At 46.1% G+C, this 24,765-nt stretch overlaps 1 protein-coding gene across 1 annotated transcript in view; it reads right to left on the bottom strand.

Moving 5' to 3' along the window:
- The window catches only part of MYBBP1A (MYB binding protein 1a), an 80,386-nt gene that overhangs the window by 47,721 nt on the left and 7,900 nt on the right, over nucleotides 1-24,765 (bottom strand). Inside the window, exons 9-21 of the mRNA XM_077836776.1 lie at nucleotides 19,410-19,699; nucleotides 18,340-18,447; nucleotides 16,560-16,685; nucleotides 14,300-14,506; nucleotides 13,096-13,204; nucleotides 11,803-11,890; nucleotides 8,975-9,126; nucleotides 7,947-8,039; nucleotides 7,034-7,180; nucleotides 5,671-5,835; nucleotides 3,174-3,331; nucleotides 1,807-1,941; nucleotides 190-310 (exon numbers count right to left, since the gene is read on the bottom strand). Coding sequence (XP_077692902.1) covers nucleotides 190-310; nucleotides 1,807-1,941; nucleotides 3,174-3,331; nucleotides 5,671-5,835; nucleotides 7,034-7,180; nucleotides 7,947-8,039; nucleotides 8,975-9,126; nucleotides 11,803-11,890; nucleotides 13,096-13,204; nucleotides 14,300-14,506; nucleotides 16,560-16,685; nucleotides 18,340-18,447; nucleotides 19,410-19,699 — 1,899 coding nt within the window. The remainder of the gene's footprint in view (nucleotides 1-189; nucleotides 311-1,806; nucleotides 1,942-3,173; nucleotides 3,332-5,670; nucleotides 5,836-7,033; nucleotides 7,181-7,946; nucleotides 8,040-8,974; nucleotides 9,127-11,802; nucleotides 11,891-13,095; nucleotides 13,205-14,299; nucleotides 14,507-16,559; nucleotides 16,686-18,339; nucleotides 18,448-19,409; nucleotides 19,700-24,765) is intronic.

The raw sequence follows: 24,765 nt of genomic DNA, 5'->3' as shown, positions 1-24,765 counted from the left end.
GGTTAAGATGGAGACAGGGTAGGAGGATATGGGAGTTCAGGAAACGAAGGGTCTTCTCATCAGAGAGGCAGGACATTGTGGGACCATGACCACCAAGGTCAATAATACAAGGCAGACTGACAATACAAAAGCCACCTGGGATCCCAGCCCCGTAAAGCCCCTGCCTGGGGAAGCAGCCAGCCCTCTTACCTGGTCAGTCTGTGCACTGCTCCCTTCGCTGTTTTTCTGTTTCTTTTTCGAGGGAGAAAGAGGAGTCGCCAGCTCTCTGGCCACATTTCCTTTCAGCACTTTGAACAGGTACAAAGAGGCGCTGAACCAGAAACAAAGCGGACAGGTGGGCAGTGTTTAGTGGAGTGCCCAAAAGCCGAGGCTCGTGGCCCCTGCAATCAGGTCTCCAACAGAACTTACAAGCAGGCCACTGGTCAGACAGACAGAGCAAGCAGCTCTTCTCTGTGATCTGCAGCAGGGACAACAAACAAGTCTGGATGCTGGGGTGGGGCTGCAGGGTCTCCTCTCTCTAATGCAGTCTCTGTTTTACTGACGGCTACATCAGGAGCTAACACCCCTTTGCTCGTTACACCTTCCACCCAAGAATTGCCCAGTGCCTTGCACACTCTTATTTACTGTATTGTGGTAGCACCTACAGCTGCCCTATTGCACTAGGCACTGTACACACACACAATGGGAAGGCGGCCCCTACCCCAAAGGGCAGACAGTCTAACGCATCGGGGGGATACAGCCAACAGACTGCAGAGGGAAGCACAATGTTACAGCTGAGTCAAACCTGACTAGGTATGTTTAGAGAGCTAAGTAGTGGCATCCCCATTCAGAGATGGGAGAACCAAGGCTCAGAGACGGGAAGGGACTAGCTTGAGGTCACCCACGTTTTCTGGCATAACACGGCAACCGGAGAAATAAATGTAGGCTGCACCAGCATCTTGGGAGCTCCTAACCCACCTGTACCAAGGGGGAGAGAAGCAGACGCTGTCAAGTAGAGGTTAGCGCCCTTCCGCTTAAGATTTTCAGCTGTTTAAAGCTCTTGTGAAACACAGATGGGGAAACAAGCTACCAGTGTGCATGCAGAATGGCCACTGCAAGGGGACGCCAGCCCTGCAGTGACACCAGCTCCCATCCCGATCAGCCGGAATCAAGACCCAATTCCATCGCCTACTTCAGAAGCCAGCGAGAGACTTTCTACCAGTTGGGTTGGACCATTTCTGTACCATATATCCCAGGCAAGAGGAGCATTACAAATTTTGCTTCTCATGTCAGTGGTGCTTCAAACTGGCAGGACACTCTCCCTAGCTTGCCAGCTCAGGCGCTGTCCCACGACCCTCAGGACTTCCCCCCTCACTTCTCTACAGCCTCCTCAGGATTTTCCAAAGCTCACATTTCCCCCAGGCCTACTGGTCAACTTGGTTTCACCGGCTCTGTCTACTGGAATGGTTTCAGTGCTACCATAACTAACGAGCTATAATGGTTAGTTGTAACCATTGTAATCAAATAAAACGGACCAGACAAAACTGCCGCTGGCCCCCCTTACCCCTTTCAATTAACGATTTGAAATATTAGCACCATTTCCTCAGCCTATGAGCCACCGAGGTCTTCGGTTTCACCAACCTGAATGGTGGCACCTCTCCGCTCACCTAGTAAACGCCTGCAGCATATGGACATATGGACTGAAGACAGACCTTGTGTAAGGTCTCCACTGAGGTCAGTGCAACTGTACCCACTTACAGCAGCTGTGAATAGGCCCTCCTCCTAGCACGGTGTTAAATAAAGAATTCTCCCAGCCTTGCTACCCACCTGAAATAGTAGAGTGCCAATGCGGAGTCCGTGTGCTTGCTGGCTCTCTTCACCAGGCTCTCCAACAGGGCATGCAAATCCTCCCGCAGGTCACCCACACTCTTGCAGTACTGCTTGGCTCTGCATAAGTGATTCCTGAAAGGAGGACGCAGGCATTAAGAATGCAGGGCTGTCACCTCGGAAGAGAGAGTTCGGAGCAAAGCGCTGGCATTAACCCTCGACATTAGGGCTCAGAGTTACCCAGCATGCAACTCATGGCTGGAAATGTGAGCTGTGCTGTAGCCACAGGTAGCCCTGTGGCGGAGTGGGTACAGGAGTCGTTAGCTGCTTGATACTTCTTGTGCTTCAATTCAAGGATGGCAGGGTTTGTGGAGCAGCTGATTACACCTTTCACCTAGAGATCCAGGCTCACACATGAAATGCATTTGGTGGCCTCGAACCTCATCAGTACGGAAGCACATGCAGAGCAGCGGCTGGAGTTGAGAGCGTGACTCAGAACTGAAGGTGCCTAGAGCAGGGTTGTGTGAGGGACAGGAGAGTATCATGTGCCGTGCACAGCACTTTATGCCTGTCCTATCAACCGCTCTTGTGCTCTTTAACAATCACACACACACACACACTTTCTCTCTCTCTCTCACACATACACATGCAGAATTCTGCTTCTGCACGTGAAGAATCCCTATTCATAAAAACACCCTCCCTCCCAAAGCTGTCTGGGATGACGTCAACTAGCAGAGAAATCAGGAATGTGTCAGCCCCATGTGTCTCCGCACCTTGTGTAGGAGGATAGCATGTTTCTCAAAATAATCTCCAGCAGCCGCGTGAGATTCCTTGCTGCATGATCATGAACAACTCAGCTGGTGATTTCCCCCACCCAACTGCAGGGCTCACCAGGCAAGGTCTAGCAGGGTGGGGCTGCTACAAAAATCTTTTATAGTGCCGTGAAATTTACACCGCAATTTAGTAACAGAGTAAGTTGTTGGGTGATTTCACTCTGGACAAAAGAGGGTGAGTTTCCACTTAAAGCATGTGAGTCAATGCACAGCCTGAAGTCTATGGAAAGGTTACCATTGACTTCAGCAGCATGGTATGTAGGGATTTCACCTCCTCCAAATGTGTTTTGTACTTGGAATCCTTCAGTGGGAGAAGCGTGGAGGAGGAATGCTATAAACTATCAGGATTCTTTTCCTTCTAATAACAGGCAATTAGCAGAAAGAAGAATTATACTTAATCCACATACACAGCAGACTCATCGCAACCAGCTGCTAGGAGTCAAGTCAGCACCACCAAGCAGTAGCTACAGAAACCAAAGACATACTGACAGGTAGTTAAAGGACTTTGAAAGCCACCTCAGTGCAGACACTTACGTGAAGATATCAGCTGTTTTCTGGAGGAAGTCTTGCTCTTGCTTGTCAGAGTCTGAACTCATGCTCCGCTCAATCACCAGAAGGAGGGGCTCGATAATATCAAACACAAGGGGGTTCTCTGGCTGCTTAGCAAGGAACACCTCAATGAGGTCCAGTACCTAGAAATATAGGTCATTCAAATGAGAATCCCTGTGGACTAGGCAATATCGAATATCAGGATGGGACAAAAATAGCTCCTTCAAATTTGTCCATTTTCAATGGTCACCTGTCAACTTGGGGGAAGTAGTAGGGAATAAAACAAATCACATTTCCATCTGAAAATTGGACACCTACTAACACCCAGAATTACTGTAACTGATAGAGATGAGAGAAGAACATTCTCTTTAGTTAATGCATTTGACAGAGCTTTGTGGATAGTCAGTTTCTGTGTTGTTGATGGGTCAATAACATTTCCTGGCTAGATCCTCAGATGGTGTAAATAGGCATAATTAGGTTGAAGACAAAGAAACTACAACCACTTCACCAGCTGAAGGCCCACTGATTTCCAGACCAGCATGATGATCTCACACCAGTGCACTGGTAGGTGTTACTAAAACTAAAAAGCAGATGCTCCTGTGACCCTGGAAACCCCTTCATTCTTTTTCCCCCCATCAGTTTGGCCACATGTATAAGGAGGGCCCTACCAAATTCAGGGTCCATTTTGGTCAATTTCATGGCCACAGGATTTTAAAAATCATAAATTTCATAATGTCAGCTATTTAAATCTGAAATTTCACACGGTTGTAACTGTAGGGGCCCTGACCCAAAAAGGTGTTGTGGGGGGGGTCACAAGGTTATTGTAGGGCAGTTTGTGGTACTGCTACCTTTACTTCTGTGCTGCTGCAGCGCTGCCTTCAGAGCTGGGCAGCAGGAGAGCGGCGGCTGCTGGCCAGGGTCCCAGCACTCAAGGCAGAACTGCGGCCAACAGCAGCACAGAAGAAGGATGGGATGGGATGGTATTACCACCCTTTCTTCTGTGCTGGTGCCTCCAGAGCTGGGCGCTCAGTCAGCAGCGGCCACTCTCCGGCTGCCCAGCTCAGCAAGCAGCAGCGCAGAAGTAAGGATGGCATAGTATGGCATTGCCACCCTTACTTCTGCGCTGCTGCTGGGAGGGTGCCACCTTTAGAACTGGGAGCCCAGCTAACAGCCACTGCTCTCTGGCCACTTGGCTCTGAAGGCAACGCAGAAGTAAGGTTGGCAACACCACGATCCCCCTAAAAAAACCCTGTGACACCCCCCCCTGAAATTCCCTTTTGGGTCAATTTGAGAAACATTCGTCTCACCCATGAAATCTGTATAGTATAAGAACATAAAAATGGCCCTACTGGGTCAGACCAAAGGTCCATCCCGTCCCAGCACCCCATCCTCTGACAGCGGCCAGTGCCAGGCCCAAGCGGGAAGGAACAGAACACGTAATCATCAAGTGATCCATCCCGTCGCCCATCCCCAGCCTCTGGCAAACAGAGGCCAGAGACACCATTCCTGCCCATCCTGGCTAACAGCCATTGATGGACATATCCTCCATCAATTTATCTAGTTCTTTTTTGAACCCTGTTATGGTCTTGGCCTTCACAACACCCTCTGGCAAGGAGTTCCACAGGTTGACTGCGTTATGTGAAGAAATACTTCCTTTTATTTGTTTTAAACCTGCTGCCTATTAATTTCATTTGGTGACCCCTAGTTCTTGTGTTATGAGGTAAGGTATGAGGTATAGCGTAAAAGCACACCAAAGACCACATTTCACAGGGGTAGACCAGATTTCATGGTCCATTACATGCTTTTCATGGCCGTGAATTTGATAGGGCCCTATTTATAAATTACTGCTCAAGAATCCTTTTACCAGATGAAGCAGCTTGACAAACTGCAAATCCATTCTACAGGTTCTACTGTCACCCAGTGGTCACAAATTAATACTACGTTCACAGCTACCTAGGGAAACTCTTTTCACTGCCGAGTTCATCTCCAAGCCCTGCCATTATTATACCTAATAATTCAGGGAAAAACATACAGCCAAGAGTTTCCAGGAGGGATTTTGGGTGCCTCCATTTCTCAGTGCTCAACTTGAGACATAAAATCAAAAAGTGCCAAGTACTCACCATGTGAAAAATCAGGCCCCTTTAAGGCATCCCCAGTTGAACATACAACAGCCAGCTAACACACCCAAAATCACTGTTTTCTTTTGAAAAGCTTTGCTTCTTTATTATTAATTAATTATTATTATATATTCTGTAGTAGGTCTTTGGAGACCTATTCATGCTCTAGAACCCCAATGTGCTAGGAGCTGTACAAAAACCAGAACAAAACACAGTCCCTGTCAAACGAAGCTTACAATATAAAGACACATTTAATGTTTTTGGCTGAATTAGCAGCTTATTCAATGCAATAAAATACACCCTGCTGTCTAACAACATGCTACAAAGATAGACATGAGCCATTCAATAGGATATTTGCTTCCTACCTTAATCTTAAAATCCCTCCGTAAGATTTTCTCCTTCCGCATCTTTTCTCTCTCATCCTTCTTTGCCTGGATCCGCTTCTGCTGCTCAGCAAAGAGGGCCGAAACATTCTCATCAAGGGCCAGCATGGTTTCATCATCCACATCCTCATCACTCTTGTCTCCTCCCTTTAAAAAACAAAAAAGTAATTTTACTTATTTTAAAATTCGATCCCCCTTTCCTCAGCCTCTTGGGACTGCAGTTCACTGGGGTCCAAACACTTAGAGCAACGGAGAGTTCTAGCCATTAAGCCTCAAGAGGGACAGGATGGATTTGGCTAGCACAGGTGTCCAACAGACTTCCCCACATGTGGAGACCGACCTGAGGTTTAGAAGCTTTTACCCGACAAAGATTAGCCCAGCGTAAGCCTACTACGCAAAGGGTTGTGAGAAGGCTGCAGAGATGTGTAAAAGGGCAACTACCTGCCTATGTCTTGCATGCATGTCTCTGATGGCCAGGTTACTGCGAAACTGACTGGACAGGTAATTGGGTGCTTTCCAGCCACCCGACCCACCAAAGGGCACGAGGCAGAAACACTTGCACTATATGGGCCCAGCTCAGACTGCTTCCAACATGGATGCATGTGGGGGGGAAAAAGCGGCCAGAGAAGGACAACTTTTGTGCTCCAATCCCTCCCATCTGACGAGTTCAGGGTTACAGATGACTGCAGAAGCCTAGTGTTTGGACCAGGTGACAGGGAAGAGGCCTGTGTTTCCCTCTGGTCTCTGGCTCATGGTGTGATCTCTGGCAGCTCCCTCTGTGCTGTAGTTGTTCCATCAGTAAAATGGGTAACACTTAGCCCCATCTGTGAAGGGCTTAGAGAACATCCAACCAAACCTGCTATATAAATGCTCAGTATTATCACCTGCCCCCCTGCCCCTGATGCTCTGCTACCACTGACATGAGAAGTCTCCACAGGCAGCATACGGCGGTACTGCGCACCCACACACAGACCAACCTGAATCCAGACCTTTAGTGACACCGCTTGGCATAACCCAGGTGTGCCAGTCCACACAAATATCACCTAAGGCATACATTTTTAGCTACAGGCCAAGATTTACAGAGGAGCCTAAATGGGGCTCGGCATCCAAGTCCCATTAACTTTCAATAGGAGTTAAGTGCCTAACTCCCTTAGACTCCTGTGAAAACACCAGCCACGGGTTTCAAATACATATAAAGGATAGCTGGATCAGGATTCCTCCTACCCAGAAAGAAAGTGGATTACACCGCATCAGGGCCTTAGTTATATTGTACCACAGAATATTCAGAGCCTTCCCCTATACTCTCTCGAAGCATCAATCGTCTTGCAGCTTTGCCAACACCTACCAATGCATTCCCCGCCTGCAGGACATTCATCAGCTGATTCCGAAAATTTTCATCTACGCCTTCATTATTATTCTCATCTTCACGGTCTTCCTCTCCATCTTCCTCGGAGCTGTCGTCATCAGAAGAGTCGGCACTTTCCTCCTCGTTCTGTGAAGAAGAAAAAAAAGAGTCCACCCCACCAATTAAGTGGCATGCAAATTTAACGCTGGTGAGACAAAGAACAAGCAATGGCAACGTATGCTTTCTCGATGCTGCCCGGCCTGTGTGCCTCAAAAGGGATGGGGAAAGAGTGATGCTGGCAGAAAGGACATCAAGTCTGCATGAAAGGGATATCACTGTAGCAGAAAGAGCAGGACAGGCCGGGAAACCTCTCTAGGCTATAAAATAAGAGAATTCCCAAAGAAAAGTCAGTCTGGTACTGGCTTTGGAGAAAAAGACCTGCAGGCATTGCAGGAAGGGGCCTTGTTGGGGAACCTGCTTTGGAGAGTTATTTTCATGCCTAATGAACTTGGATTTGGCCCACACCACTTGAGTCTCTGCAGTTCCTAAACTCTGAGCTCCAGGGTCCAGACAATCCTTTGTCACAACTATTCAGGCTGTGGCTCTTCTGCTTAACTGCCAACAACAGGTGATCATCATGGTGGCTTGTCCGATGCGGAGACCTGGCCACTGGAAATCACACACTTTATAAAGCTGTATTTCCAACAGTATTTGTCTTCAGCACAAAGAGACTAACATTTAGGCACTTTCAACAAGACGTGTTAGGACTGCATCAGAAAAATATCCCTTAGCAGAGGAGCAGTCATTTCATTAAAAGAGAAATGCAACTAACTTCTAAAGCCACAGATCTGCAGTAATACTGTTTTCAATGGTCAGGGATGGAAGATTATTTCTTTAAATGAAAGAGAGTTACCGTATCCTCCAGCAAGGTTTTCTTCTTCTTGTCTGTTTCTTCCATCACAACAACAGCACTTTCCTCATCCTGGTCTTGCTCTGGATCAAGAACCTGTGGAAGAGTTTTCCAAATAAGTTTTACTTTGATTGATTTTTTACACACACACACACACACACACACACACACACACACACAGAATGTACAGCTGTTTTCAGCAAACTGAATTAGCTGAACAATGACCAAGTTATAACAGACTAGAAAAACATACCTTTCTAGCTTCTGTCAATAGTTTTACACCTGCTATTTATGGAAACCCATACCAGAAAATTTGAAAAAAAGCCATATGATACTTCTACAACTAACAAATAAGAGGGGGAAAGGAAAATATGAGAGGAAGAGAGTGGTAAAATGAACAGACATCTATTTTAACTCATAATACACATTACATTCCTCATAGCAAGTACTTTCGAGTTGTTTTTTGCAATCGATAGATTCTTCTCTCATCAGATGCAACATTAGGTAGCGGTGTGACACTATTCTTTCAGAGTTTGAACTTCAGGTACTTTTAGCTTCTTTTCTTTTTTTTTAATTATGATTCATGCTAAAACATATAAGCACACTGATGTATAAAGTGACCCAATAATTTCCTAAACTAAAGATAACAAAGGAAAAAAAGGTGGACAAATATAAGCTGTCCCAGGTTTGCTGGTTCAAGAACAGGTGGCCCTGCACAAATCCTCTCATAAGATTCTTTTAAGACTCAGAAGTACGTATTTTAGGACATTCCCATTTCATAGCATGCACTCTCACGGTGGCCTCTCCTTTAACCCCTGAGCTAGAAACTGGACACATACTCCTGGACCTAGAATGACACAGGCAGGTAGATAGCAGGCTGCAACCTAGAAGGTGAAGGAGCTATCTGCTTTACCAAAACCCCCCAAGCCATAGGATGCCCCCTTACTGTCCTCATTTAACCAAAACCTCACTTTACTTGTGAAATCAGAAACTTCAACCAATCCAGCTCCCACCCCAGATCCCTCACTTACATTCAGGATCAGGTGCAGGGCTTTCTTTGACATGTAAGGACATATGCGTCCAAACACACTTTTGGAGACCCGGCGCATGAGTAGGCTGGGCTGGGAGAGGAGGGATAGAAGAATTTCCACAATCACCTCCACCCATTCTGGCTCTTCATTATCTGTGCAGGAAACAGAAAGGCATCAGCAGAGGAGAAATTAAAACTTGGGCACCAGGCTCTCAAGGTACTTCCAAGAAAGGGCTGCAGACACCTCCATCAGGCAAAAACATAATGCTAGCCAAATGGGGGAAGAACACAGGTTTTTCTGCAGTGACGTGGTCTGGGAATAATACAGTATGTTGGTGGTTGATGCAATTGTATTGAAAAGGTTACTGTCACTATAAAGATGACAGACCTAAAATCTTCTTTAGAACACAGCCTAAAGCAAATGAGCATTCCACCAGGCAACAGGCCTGGCCAGTCCTGCTATCTGGTTTGCTCCACAGGCCTGTATCTAGCTATGTAAAGGCTCTCATTGCCTTAGTATTCAAGAGTCCCACAACCGTTAATGGATTTGTCCCCATGCCCACTGAGTCAGGGAAGCGATAGCCCCACTTTACAGATGGGGAATGTAGGCACAGGGTAGATAAAGTGCAACGTGCCCACGGCCACAGAGGCAGTCTGTGGGGGAGCTATGAATTGAACAGGTCTGCTAAGTCACAGGCTAGTGCCCCACCCACTAGATCAGGGGTGTCATGTACAGAGCAGGCAGGACCGACCCAGCCTACTGGAAATATTCATTTTCCAGATTCTCAGCTTTCATTTAAACAAACAAACAAAAACAAACCACAACAAAAAAGGAGTAAATTTTTTGCCTTACAACTAGAGAGAAAACCTTCCAAAAGTGAACCAAGGGTAACGGATGCCTGAATCAACAGACAGCCTGGAACCAATGACTTGAAGGAGCAAACTCCCCTCGTTCCAATTAATCCGATTGAAGGGTCAACTTTAAATCCCAACACTCATACTACTAACGACAACATCAACCGTTGAACAGCTGATCGTTTCCACGGATGATAGGGACAAGGAGCGGAACTGATACCCTCTGGCAGGGGAATTGAGAGTTGCCACAGGGACGAACAAAGACGACTCACAAAGATGGGAAGGCTTGGAGGAGAAGAAAGAGAAACAAACGGCAACTCTAGCAGCAGTGGCCCAAAGGGGAGCAGATTCTCTCATCAAGTGATGAATAACAAAAACGCACTGGCCCACTTATAACTGAGCACTTAGCTAATCTATACAGGTCATGTTCACCCCTGATCTCCGTGCAAACTTCCCACTGATGCCAGTGGGCATCCAGTGTGCTGTGAGGAGCAAACAGTTCTGAATTTATACCCTGGGGCCTTCAGATGAATAAGCACGGAATTTAGCCCTCTGCTCCCAATGAGTTGGACACTCCATTAGCCTTCCTACTCTCTTGGCCAGGGAAAGTTAATTCGAACGCTCTCCCTCATTTCCTTCCACAATCCCCATACCACAGAGCTTAATCATGCTCTTTTGTACCTGGGTTTTTCACATGGGATCTTGAGGTCCTATTGGCCCCACAATGTAACAAGCTCTACTTTAATAATCTAATGAGGTATGTTTACATAGTCCCTTGCTTGGTTTTTGATGCTTTGTTTTCTATGCCATATCTTTTACATGAATTACTGTTTCAGAGTAGCAGCCGTGTTAGTGTGTATCCGCAAAAAGAAAAGAAGTACTTGTGGCACCTTCGAGACTAACAAATGTATTTGAGCATAAGCTTTTGTGAGCTACAGCTCACTTCATCGGCTGCATACAGTGGAAAATACAGTGGGGAGATTTTATATACACAGAGAATTACTGTGCCACTCTGTGGAAAAAATTAGTTAAGGGAAAGGCTTAAGCCTCACAACACACCCTGCAAGTCAGTTATTATCATCACGGTTTCTCAATGGGGAAATTGAGGCACAGAGAGCGGTCACAAGTTGTCCAACACAATGAGTCAGTGGCTGAGCCAGAATTAGAACCCAGGAGTCCTGACTCCCAGTGCCCAGCTGCAATCACTGGATCATGCATGAGTTACTAGTTCTACCCTAAGGATTACCTTAGAGAGCAGCCATTTCAAATAACCACACTCAAAGCAGATGGTGTAAGCCGAATTCACTGCTGGCAAAAGCAGATGCAACGAATCCACTGCAGAAGCTCCCACTTACGCCAGCAATGAATTTAGCCCTCAGTGGTTAAGAAATAGTTTTTTCATAAGTAAAAATTCAGACCAAACTCCTAAAGATGATTCCCTTGTGAGATTTATCGAGAATCCTTGTCCTGAGCTTCTAACCAAGGAAACTACTCATCATTTATAACATGGCCATCACAATAGTATCCAGGTGCTCAGGATCTCAGAGTATCTTCCCCATAGCTCTTCTCCTTGGGTGGGAGGGTGAAGGGAATTAGTCACATGGGGAGGTGGGTTTTGAGCACCTTTGAATGGGCACCATACACACTTGCTGGTGGGAGAGGACAACAAGCCGACCCCCAGCTGACAAGCTATGCTGACATGGATTGCAACCTTCAGGGTGTTGCACCTAATATTTTTGTATGCTTGAGGAAGGGAAGAGACACACCCCACTCCCTCCTCCACCAAAATCAACACTCTCTGCAGAGGGCAGGACCTAGCTCCCGCTGGTTAGTAGCGCACTTCCTCTGGTTTTGTTTTAAGATGGGCTTTATATTTTGGTAGGCTCCCAGTGCTCTGGGCAATGGAAAACACATTAACAGAGTAAAGGATTGTTAATAGATTCCCCAAGTCTCTCTCTTTAAACTGGAACTCACCAGGCTTCTTCTTCTTGGATTTCTTGTCAAACGCCCTCTCAATGCAGTTCAGAAGGTCATTCAGAAGGTCCAGGGTTTCTGCCGGAGTCTGTTCGATGTAAAACACGAGCAGAGAGAGAAGACAGGCAGTGAATACCCTCTACCAATGCAAGTGCAATGACAATGCAAGAAACGTGCCCATCTCTGCTCCCGACTTCAGCACAATGTGCCACCATTAGGATGCTAGGCCCACAAACATGTTGGGATTGTCATTTCAACCATGTGGATATCGCAGGACAAAGGGCAGGAGTCAACAGGACTAGTTGGGAACCTACTGGACCCAGTGCTTCAGGGTTGTGCAGGCCTTCAGGAAAGTGCCATGGAGAGTCAGGAGTTAAGTCCACGGGAAGGAAGGGATCTCAGCATTTCAGAGGCAACTGCCCTACACTCCCCCCAAAAAAGGATTTTTGTATGTAGAACAATTCTGCAAGGAGAGTGCAGTTTTAAAGCCCCTCACTTTCCAGTCATTAACTGCCAGAAAACGCTTTACTGGTCTTCTGTATATATAGTGCACGTGAACATTATATTATAGCTCAGACCAGGGATTCCAGTTCAAGCAGAACGTACAACTGAAGAGCCCACCTTGGCCGTCAGCACCAGGCCACCCCATAGCACACACCTGAGCTGGAGATGATGCAAAACTGGCAGCTGGGGTGGCCAAGATGAGAAAGAGAGTGAGGATTTTCTGGTTGCTTTGTATTACCAGTAGCAGACACGATTCTTATTTTAACAAGATGCCAATCCCAAAGTGGAGGGTCTGAAAATAGCAGCACTTTGTACAATGTATTTTTGGATCCTCTTTATATTTTAAATGAGGACTCTGATGGACAGTCCAACGTGAGTCCTCCAACCCCCACTGTATTAATAACTTTGCATGTGTATAAATACCACTCACCAATGGAACTCCAAACATTTACAGACATTAATCAACCACCACAACACCCCAGAGAAGGCAGCAACATTATCCCATTTAGGAGCAAAGAAAGTATGCGACTTGCCACAGTCGCACAGCAAGTTGGAGGCTGAGCTGGGACTAGAAACCAGGATGCCAGCTCCCAATCACTCTTGCTCCCTACCTGATAGCCAAACGCATTTCCTTTGTTGGCTGAAAGCTCAATGCTTATGACCAGTGTTGGATTCTTGTCATATCTTGCCAAACACAAAGGAACCCTCAAACTGTTCCAGCCAGCGGTTGAAAAAGCCCAGCAGACATCAGCATGGTTTATATAGCTCAGTGTGCACTACGGCTGTTACCTTGAACAGATGAATGCCCACTAAGAGCAGAAGGTGCTGGAAAGCAAAGATTTCCATACTGCGGGACTCCTTCTCTTTCTTCTGTAGGTTCTCCAGAGACTGCAGCATTCTGAAGAGACAAACAACGATGGGCCTTTCAGTGTTACAAGATAAAGTTCATGTAATCTCAAACAAGAGCAAGAGCTTCAGTTAACCTGTGCAGGGACCAGCAAGATCAACTGCACCACTTCAAATACTCAGAGGCAATTTTACTAGACCAGAATGACATCAAAGCATGTAGGAAAGGATCTGTCTTTGACTAACAATTGGCAGTAACAGAGGTCTTCGCTTTAATTCTCGCAACAGCACTCTCTGTATGGTTTCTAAATAACAATGTATTTAGGGCAAGGCATGGATTCCCAATAGACTTCAGCTGAATACACAGCAACAGCATACTTATTTAGAGGAGAATGAGTTCAGAAAAGAACAGTCAGATAGGGGCCAAAGGAACTGGCCTTCTAGGAAGAAAGATTAAAAGAGAAATCCAGCCTGGGAAAGCTAATGGCAGTGGGAAGTCACATGACCATCAACAAGTATCTGAAGGGAGGAAAGAGGAAGAGTTAGAGTTGGTGCAAGGGAGTCTAGCTAGGCGCAATGGGGTGAAGTTAAAGGGAAAACACAGGCCGGATTTCAGGCAGAATTCCACAGACTAACAAAACATTGAGGACGGGTCTCCAAAGGGAAGGAACAGAACCGCACTGCTTAGGACGGTTCAACCACACTGGACAAAGCAATAAAAAGCATAGTACAGAATAGGGAACAATCCTGCACTGGCCAAGTCACTGGACTAGGTGCCCTATCAGGGCTTATCCACTTCTAACATCTAGGATACACCCTCAGCAAACACTAAGCAGGCAGATACAGGCTGCTTCACCCAGAGTGGAGGAGATGCTTATTCAGTCAGGCAGCTTCCACTGTCTCATGTTACATACCCATCGGCCTAGACAAATCAGCTGATCTAGGATGATCTGACCCAAAAGCAGAGGCATAGCTCACAGTTTTAGAGACACCAACAGAAGGGACTGGGCAAACACACTCATGGAGCCCATTTTCCCCAAATCTCTTGCACTCTGCTAAGCAAGCCTCAATTGCCTGCATGCATCAGCCATTCCGAATGCCGTTCCTCATCCCCACAGCTAGTCACCAGACTTCCCAAGCCTCTCACCGGTCCCAAGCAGCCCTCTGTTCAGCGGTGAAAGGAGTCACAGCCTTGACATGTTTCTCATGAGACAGGAGGACGCTGGCGTACTGGATAATGAGGTAGATCCACAGGTTCCTGTCTGCAGTCACACCGTGGATGTGCTTCTCCCTCAGGGCTGCAGCTTCTGCCGTGTCTCCCAGCACGGGCAGAGAGTTTAAAATCTGAAGCAAACTGAAAAGCAAGCAGACAGCAGAGAGAGCCACATTAACATGGAGAAATGCTGCTGTTTTCATTAGTTTTACTGGATTATTATAGCATCAAGACACACTAATTATGGACTAGCGCCCCACTGAGCCTGATTTATTTCACCATCCGTTCCCAACACCACAATGGCTGGGATGAGTTAGAGGAACCGGTCTGAAAACACGGCTCACTCATTCTATTCCTTTCTGGGTAGCTCCACAGATTTATTTAATTTAACATCAGTTTGCAAGCTTTTTGCTTCCAGAGCCCAAAATGTAGCCACGGTTCACTTCTGTGGTCCCATTTGTACTACAGCTGTAGCTAAACCCCCCAACCAAAACCAGCTGCACTGTATAAACACAAAGTCAGAGGAGTCCCTGCCCTGAAGGACTTCCTGTCCTGTTTAAGTAGACTGTAGCAGGAAGCATGATCCCCATTTTACAGATAGAGAACTGGGGCACAGGGGAGATTAAGTACCTTGCCCAAGGTCATCAAGGGAGTCTGTGGCAGAGCTGGGAATTGAACCCAGATCTCCCAACTATCAGTCCAGTGTCTTATAACCACAAGGCCATCCTTCCCCAAACCCTTTATCCCACAACGCTTCACAGGATTCTTTGCAAAGTGACCGCTCCACTCATACTCCCCCCACCTCCTCCTCCCTTCTCCCAACCTCCAACAGAGGGGCACTTGAGCACCTGGCCTCTTAATCGCCTGACAGAAGAGCGTTAGCTGCAGCAATGTCCCTGAGATCAATACTCCATTTCTTTTGCCTAAGAACAGGCAGGGTGAGTGGAGCACCAATCAGCAGGTCCCCAAAACAACGCACTCCTGTTCATAGAAATGGGACAGCCGAAACTTGCCTATAACCAGGTGGTCAGATAAACCGATACTTATCTTAACCAACACGGGCTACAACTGGAACACACTGTGGATTCGGATAACTACGCTTTTGGGATCGAGGGAATCTGGATCACTGGAATTGTATTACACCACTGGCAGGCAACAGAGAGCAGCCACATGACCCTGCCAGGCTCTGCAGTGTCAAAACAAAACCCACCTCTCTGGAGCCCATAAATAGCGCTCCCCTCAGCCAGTTAATGGGAGCCAAACTGAAATTGGAGGAGAAAGGCAATCTGGCTTCACCTCAGCACAACACAGATACAATTTGAGTCAGTTATTGTTTTCAGAAGACGCTTAAGCATTTCTAGGAAGTTTTACCCAGGACCTCTAAGGAAAAGGCTTTCAGTGATAGCTGCACTGATGCACAAGCACACAACACTTCATGCAACAGAAGTGCAATAACCCCCGTCTCCTGCCACGCACCTGGTAGGGCCAGAAGTACCCAAAGCAGGGACTGCCGTACTGCAGGGGAGGGGGCAATACGAAGTCCAGCCACATCCCTCTCGGACCCACAACTGTGCAGGGGAGACACCACACACACACACCCCCGGGGGCACTAGGACAAGGCAGTGCCTTCCCCCCACCCCAGAGAAGCCAGCCAGAGACTCCTCAGAAGCGGCCAAAGCTGGGACCTCAGGACATTCCAAGTCAAAATTCCAGAATGTTCTGGCTGTCGGAGCCCTGTGCTGATGGGCTGTTGGCGCCAACCCTCCCACTCCCTTCTCACCTCAGTTTCACTCTACACCTGTCCTATCCCCCTCCCCCGTCCCCGTTTTCCCCCCATTTAGCAGACACTCTCCTAAGTATCCCCTCCCCCCAAAAAATGGTGGAATGAACATGATGTTTCCCACCATCACATTGTTCACTTTGCTTGTGTGTTCTACCCATTCCCCTACCCTGTGTTTGTCTTGTCTATTTAGACAATATTGTCCCATTGTTTCCTGGCACTTGGATTGTAAGTTCTTTGGGGGCAGAGACCATCTTTTTGTTCTGTGTTTGTACAGTACTTATCATGGGGTACTTGTCTTAGCACCTAGAAGCCCCAGCCATGGACAATACAAATAATAAATAATAATATGCTCCTTCTCTCTGGAAAGGAGATCAACTTCTAACATTAAACGCACGCAGGCAAAGTCCATACCTGAAAAACAAGTTTGCAGCTGTCGAGTGAGACTGTCCATCCAGAGGTACTGAGGGGCGGGTTTTCGTCTCTGGTATTTCAGAGGTTGGTTTCTGGGTCTCGAAGAAAGCATGGAAGAAGCAAAACCTAGAGAGGAGAAAGGAAGAGAGCAGAATGAAGAGTTGACTTGGGTTCTGTGTACCTATACAAAGCAGCCTTTACAAAAAGCAAATTCAATATTGTAAACAGCATGTGCTTATCTAGCATTTCTCATGCAAGCATCTCCAAGCACTTCACAAATTTTAATTAGGCCTCATTAATTCTATAAAAAGAAAAGGAGTACTTGTGGCACCTTAGAGACTAACCAATTTATTTGAGCATGAGCTTTCGTGAGCTACAGCTCACTTCATCGGATGCATACCGTGGAAACTGCGGTATGCATCCGATGAAGTGAGCTGTAGCTCACGAAAGCTCATGCTCAAATAAATTGGTTAGTCTCTAAGGTGCCACAAGTACTCCTTTTCTTTTTGCGAATACAGACTAACACGGCTGTTACTCTGAAACCTGTCATTAATTCTATAGGCACCCGACCCTGACAGGTACTTGCAGTTAAAGGAAGAGGAGGGTGCTCAGTACCTCAAAAAAGGCCTTTAACACCCTGCAACATCATTTTTATTACTACAATACTCATTTAGGAACAAAGATCAACTTTTTAAAGGTAGTTAGGTGCTTGAAGATGCAGATAAGACACCTAAATACCTTTGGAAACTCTGGCCCAAAAGTTTAGGGGTATAATTTTCAAAGCACATATGAAGTGCCTAAGTAACCTAAGTCTTACTGAAAATCAATGGGAGTTAGGCTCCTTAGTGATTTTGGTGCTTTTGAAAATTCTACCCTAAGTGACAGGTTTCAGAGTGGTAACCATGTTAGTCTGTATCAGCAAAAAGAACGAGGAGTGGCACCTTAGAGACTAACAAATTTATTTGAGCATAAGTTTTCGTGGGCTGAAACCCACTTCATTGGACGCATGCAGTGGAAAATACAGTAGGAAGAGAGATAGATACACACACACACACAGAGAACATGAAAAAATGGGTGTTGCCATACCAACTATAACGAGAGTAATCAGTTAAGGTGAGCTATTATCAGCAAGAGAAAAAAAACCTTTTGAAGTGATAATCAGGATGGCCCATTTCCAACAGTTGACGAGAAGGTGTGAGGAACAGTAGAGGGAAAAAAAATAAGCATTGGGAAATAGTTTTACTTTGTGTAATGACCAATCCACTCCCAGTCCTTATCCCAGCCTAAGTTAATGGTGTCCAGTTTGCAGATTAATTCCAATTCAGCAGTTTCTCGTTGGAGTCTGTTTTTGAAGTTTTTCTGTTGTAGTATTGCGACTTTTAGGTCCGTAATCGAGTGACCAGGGAGACTGAAGTGGTCTCCGACTGGTTTTTGAATGTTATAACTTTGAATGTCTTATACCTATAGCTCTCTCTCTATATCTATATATATCTATAGATATAGATATAGATATATATATATATATATATATATATATATATATATCTTCCTACTGTATTTTCCACTGCATGCATCCAATGAAGTCGGTTTCAGCCCACAAAAGCTTATGCTCAAATAAATTTGTTAGTCTCTAAGGTGCCACAAGTACTCCTCGTTCTTTTTACCGTAAGTGACTGGCCCAAGGTTGCTTGTCAGTTGCTTTAGTACCACTCCAGCCTTCCTTCTAGCAAGAATCACCCCACCCTTGGGTGACACTAAGTAGTCTTTAAATCCTTCTCACCTGACAATGTCTGTCACCAAATCCTCTTCCTTCTTCCCTTGACTGTCAATGATGCTGACTAGTCGGGCAATAATCCATTTTCTCAGCCGAACCACTCGGTGCTGGGTCCTTTCAATAAGCAAATGGATACAATTATAAAACAGAAGCTCAGACACTGCACTGGATAAGAAAACACTGAAACAATGGGTGATGAGAATCTGAATACCGTGTAGACTTTTAGCAACTCAAAGCCCCTATATAGCTAGAAATCAGCTCGAATGCAGCATATACTGGCACATATGCAGAAAGAAGTGACAGATGCATGTATAAAGCTACCTTTCCTAAGCGACCTACATTTGCTCTTCAGCTGGTATAAATGCACTTTATAAACAAATATGAACTCAGATCAATTCTGATCCAGTGAGCTTCTGTGTTCCACCAAAAACTGCTTCAAGAAAAGCAAGAATGTTCCTATGGTTGAAGATCTTTATTCACAAAGAGAGTACAACATACTGACATAGTGTGTTTAACCCGGGAAGATCACAAAATGCTTTACAAGCCTTTGCCCATGTCTGGGGTGAAGCATCATGCTGGCGTACCACACCACAGTAACAGTTAAGACAGACAGGCCCCTATCCTTCACTTCATCTAAAATTGAGGGAGTGCAGTTGGAATTTTAAGTAAGCATTACCCAAACTATCATTTGACCGGTGCTCCAACTGTCACACAAAGTGCTGTAACACTGATCAGGACCTAAGTTTTACATCTCAGTTTGAAAAGACACTGAGCGACACAGTGCCCCGCTGGGTTAGTAGCACAGTAATGACTCAGTGAGAAAGACCACCTACACAGACTCCCCAATTTTCCCAGGAGGTTTTCCCAATAGGAAATTTCTATGGTTTCCCAATAAGGATAAAGGGAACAGAAAACACGAGCTGCTCCTGACCTAGGACCAGCTAAAAGTGCCTTTGTGAATCAGCTGTTGTAGATGCCCCACATCTCCTCCAGGCCAACCGAACAGAGCTAAACATGGGAGGATGCATACAACACGCATCAGAGAGAGGAGGGAGCTGTGCTGTAAATACACTCACATATTTACTTTCTCCTGGTTCTGCTTCTGTCGGCTGGTGGTGAAATCTAAGCAGCAGTCAAACTCTGGCCTAAGAAACATTCTCTTGAGCCAGTCGACATATTTCAGCAACGCTACAGGTTGCAAGTGTTTCACCACCTTCCAGAAGCTGGGCACAACCGGATAGCCTTGATTGGTCAGAGTGGAGAAGCCAATCATCACTGCCCGCTGCTTCTCTGGATCATCACAGCCCTCTAGGAATGAGTTAACATAGGTTTCCATCTCCGGAGCGAACTTAAACCGGTCCGGAAGCTGAAAGGCACAGTCAATACAAGCAGGTTACGGCCCACCATATTGCATGATGGAGACAGGGAAATATGCACACTCAGTCATTGTACAAAACTGACTTTGCTCTGTACTTGCGCTTGGTACATCCTGGGTCTGAACATTCACCGGGGCAGTACCGATACACCAGATCCCCACAAGCCACTCACCCCTTCAGTGGTCAGGTCAGCCCTACGTGCTAGCTTGATCTATCAGATATCAGTATATCACAGAGTGCTGGACAATGAGCTCATCAGCTCCATTTTACAGATGGGGAAGCTGAGGCACAGGGAAGGGAAGTGACTTACACAAGGTCACCCATGAAGCTAGTGGCTGAGTCAAGAATAGAACCCAGGTCTCCTGGGGCCCAGTCCAGTGCTCTATCCACTAGACCAAACTGCCTCACCTACCAGCAATGGAGTCTTGCATGCTCTAACCTGCCACTGATCTTGGATTTCACCAAACCTTAATCTCAAACTGCAAGTAGCCCTCCCTCCCTGGTAGATCAGACACCACATGGACTGATATAGGTGAAGTCTTAAGAACCATCAGCTGGCAGTGTTGCCCAAAAAGTTTGTGAGAACTGCTTTAGCTTCCTTCAGTAGAAACACAGCACATATAAATATAGTCTGTTCTTCCAAATTCTCTGAAAGCTGTGCAGATCAAATGGTTCAAATGTTGAGTCTGGGAGCGTTGTTGACACTAGATCCCAGACCCAGACGCCGTACATGCTAGAACGACACAGACAGCAGTCTGCGAGGGTCAGAACTTTCAGGCCAGCATCACCAGATACATTTATTTATCCCATTTTCGTGATGGTCTTTTACAACCCACAGCGTTTCAACTACGCCATACATTCATCCCCGCTCGCTCAACTGTGCTGTGAAGAGAATGAAAATATATCTGGAGAAAGCTTGAAGGGGAAAAGAATGGTGATTCCATTCCAACCATATAATGCAACTTTTCTAAGTGAATTAAACAAATTGTTTTATGAAATGTCAAGATCAATACGGTGAAATGAGGGAAGCTGGAGCAGTAATGAAATTTAAAGACTGAATTTTCCCCTAGACTAGAAAGCCAATAAATTTAACAGGTAATTAATCTGCAGCCACCTCCATTTGGCCATAAAACATATGCCCCAGAAAGAAAGCTCTGCAAAGCACAACTGAATAAGCTTACATTTGCATGCTATTGGTCAGCTCCTCCCACTGTCAGTATTGTCCAAAATCAGCAGAACCACCCTGAAAAATTTCATTAAAATGTGATTCTATGCTGAAAGTGGAGAAGCACCGGGATACAGGGGTTTCATGTTGGTTGTCTCTTGATTAAAGAGAATCAAATGTGGTGACTTTACAAGTAAAAAAATAAATATATATAATGGATTGATACGTTTTTAGGAACAGGCGAATCACCAAACGAGCAATCAGTCTCCAATAACCTACACCGGTGACCTGGAGGAAAGTACGAATCCAGCGGTAGTTTCCCAACAGCCAACCCTGCTAATTTAACCTGGGATTGGAAGCTCAAACTAGTAATAAAGGTGCTGGAGATTAAAATTAATTAGCATTTATTTCTATGCCTTCGAATTAAGCCTTCCATGTCACCTGTAGAATCCCATAGCCTCGTACAAGGATGACGGAACAGAATTTAGTAAACAAGTCTATTGATGCACAAAGAGAAACAGAATTCAGTCCACTCTCCCACAGCTGTCTTGGCTTTGCAGGGCTAACAGGAGCAAGATGTACTAAATCTGTCAATCTGCAGATATTAGAGAAAAAAAGCAAGAAGGTGCCATTGATACCCTCACTTGCAGACTTCAGCTGCTGCTGTGATACCAGCAATGGAAGCCTGGAACATTGGCTTGCCCCAGAAAAGAAAAGAGCAATGACTGCTGTGTCCACAGCAAAGGGCAACAGGACTGTGTTAGCCCACAGAGCCTAGCCAGCACCATTTTTTGGTGAGTTCCCCTCAAAAAATGACTAATTTTAGTTTTCTTGGAGCCAAAAGGGATGAATTTTACAGTGGCTTTCCAAATGAAACTCAGACCTCAGCCCCAACCAGATTATTTACCAATTTTATGGTAAACTACTTAACACAGCAGTTCCCAAACTGTGGGTTCTGACCCAAATGCGGTCACGCCATAAACAGACAGGGTCACAGCAATCGTGTGAGTGTGTGTGTGCGCACGCATGCGCAAAGAGGACACTATTTTGCTCCGCACAGCGTGATCTCACGTGTCTGGTAAGTGAGAGGTCACAATGCATGGAGGATGCCATTTTGGAGAGCAAAGTAGTGTCCTCCATGCGGCGTGACCTCGCACATACAGTTCTTGCGAAGCCTTGCTGGGCGGAGGACGCCATTTTGCGCTACAAAATGGCATCCTCCATGCGGCATTACCTCGCACATGGGCTCTCTGGGGTCCTAAGAGGAAATAATTAATTAAAACAGGATCGTGCCAGTGAAAAGTTTGGGAACCCCTGACTTACCAGCATCTGTGACACTTTTATACCTTGTCTTCAAATGTGTTTGTACAGCACCCAGCACAATGGGACCCTGGTCCTAATGGGGGCCTCTGGGCACTAGCCCACCACGAAAAATAAAGAAACTATAAGGATTAAGGATGGGATTTTCAAAAGTGCTCAGCATTGTCTTAACTCCACTCCCATCAAAGTCAATGCAGGCAATTTTTGGTGAGTCAATGCAGGCAGGGCAGAAAAGGTGGAGGAGTTGCACTGTATGTAAGAGAGCAGTATGACTGCTCAGAGCTCAAGTATGACACTGCAGAAAAACCTGAGAGTCTCTGGATTAAGTTTAGAAGTGTGAGCAACAAGGGTGATGTCGTGGTGGGAGTCTGCTATAGACCACTGGATCAGAGGGATGAGGTAGACAAGGCTTTCTTCCGGCAACTCACAGAAGTTACTAGATCGCACGCCCTGGTTCTCATGGGAGACTTCAATCACCCTGATATCTGCTGGGAGAGCAATACAGCGGTGCACAGACAATCCAGGAAGTTTTTGGACAATTTCCTGGTGTAAGTACTGGAGGAACCAACTAGGGGCAGAGCTCTTCTTGATCTGCTGCTCACAAACGGGGAAGAATTAGTAGGGGAAGCAAAAGTGGATGGGAACCTGGGAGGCAGTGACCATGAGATGGTCAAGTTCAGCATCCTGACACAAGGAAAGCAGCAGAATACGGACCCTGGACTTCAGAAAAGCAGACTTTGACTCCCTCAGGGAGCTGATGGGCAAGATCCTCTGGGAGAATAACATGAGGGGGAAAGGAGTCCAGGAGAGCTGGCTGTATTTTAAAGAATCCTTATTGAGGTTACAGGGACAAACCATCCCAATGTGTAGAAAGAATAGTAAATATGGCAGGCGACTGGCTTGGCTTAACAGTGAAATCCTTGCTGATCTTAAATACAAAAAAGAAGCTTACAAGAAGTGGAAGATTGGATAAATGACCACAGATGAGTATAAAAATATTGCTCATGCATGCAGAAGTGAAATCAGAAAGGCCAAATCACACCTGGAGTTGCAGCTAGCAAGAGATGTTAAGAGCAACAAGAAGGGTTTCTTCAGGTATGTTAGCAACAAGAAGAAAGTCAAGGAAAGTGTGAGCCCCTTACTGAATGAGGGTGGCAACCTAGTGACAGAGGATGTGGAAAAAGCTAATGTACTCAATGCTTTTTTTGCCTCTGCCTTCACGAACAAGGTCAGCTCCCAGACTACTGCACTGGGCAGCACAGCATGGGGAGGAGGTGACCAGCCCTCTGTGGAGAAAGAAGTGGTTCGGGACCATTTAGAAAAGCTGGATGTGCACAAGTCCATGGGGCCGGATGCGTTGCATCCGAGAGTACTAAAGGAGTTGGCGGATGTGATTGCAAAGCCATTGACCATTATCTTTGAAAACTCATGGCGATCAGGGGAGGTCCCGGACGAAGGGAAAAAGGGTAATGTAGTGCCCACCTTTAAAAAAGGGAAGAAGGAGGATCCTGGGAACTACAGGCCAGTCAGCCTCACATAAGTCCCCGGAAAAATCATGGAGCAGGTCCTCAAGGAATCAATTCTGAAACACTTAGAGGAGAGGAAAGTGATCAGGAACAGTCAGCATGGATTCACCAAGGGCAAGTCATGCCTGACTAATCTAATTGCCTTCTATGACGAGATAACTGGCTCTGTGGATGAAGGGAAAGCAGTGGACGTGTTGTTCCCTGACTTTAGCAAAGCTTTTGACACTGTCTCCCACAGTATTCTTGCCAGCAAGTTAAAGAAGTATGGGCTGGAGGAATGGACTATAAGGTGGATAGAAAGCTGGCTAGATTGTCGGGCTCAACGGGTAGTGATCAATGGCTCCATGTCTAGTTGGCAGCCGGTATCAAGCGGAGTGCCCCAAGGGTCGGTCCTGGGGCCGGTTTTGTTCAATATCTTCATAAATGATCTGGAGGATGGTGTGGATTGCACCCTCAGCAAGTTTGCAGATGACACTAAACTGGGAGGAGAGGTAGATACATTGGAGGGTAGGGATAGGATACAGAAGAACCTAGACAAATTGGAGGATTGGGCCAAAAGAAATCTGATGAAGTTCAACAAGGACAAGTGCAGAGTCCTGCACTTAGGACGGAAGAATCCAATGCACCGCTACAGACTAGAGACCAAATGGCTCAGCAGCAGTTCTGTGGAAAAGGACCTAGGGGTTACAGTGGACGAGAAGCTGGATGTGTGTCAACAGTGTGCCCTTGTTGTCAAGAAGGCCAATGGCATTTTGGGATGTATAATAGGGGCATTGCCAGCAGATCGAGGGACGTGATCATTCCCCTCTATTCGACACTGGTGAGGCCTCATCTGGAGTACTATGTCCAGTTTTGGGCCCCACACTACAAGAAGGATGTGGAAAAATTGGAAAGAGTCCAGCGGAAGGCAACAAAAATGATTAGGGGACTGGAACACATGACTTATGAGGAGAGGCTGAGGGAACTGGGGATGTTTAGTCTATGGAAGAGAAGAATGAGGGGGGATTTGATAGCTGCTTTCAACTACCTGAAAGGGGGTTCCAAA

The sequence above is a fragment of the Eretmochelys imbricata genome, chromosome 17 (genome assembly GCF_965152235.1).
Source record: "Eretmochelys imbricata isolate rEreImb1 chromosome 17, rEreImb1.hap1, whole genome shotgun sequence".
Classification (NCBI taxonomy): domain Eukaryota; kingdom Metazoa; phylum Chordata; order Testudines; family Cheloniidae; genus Eretmochelys; species Eretmochelys imbricata.
This window is presented reverse-complemented; position numbering and strand designations above follow the sequence as displayed.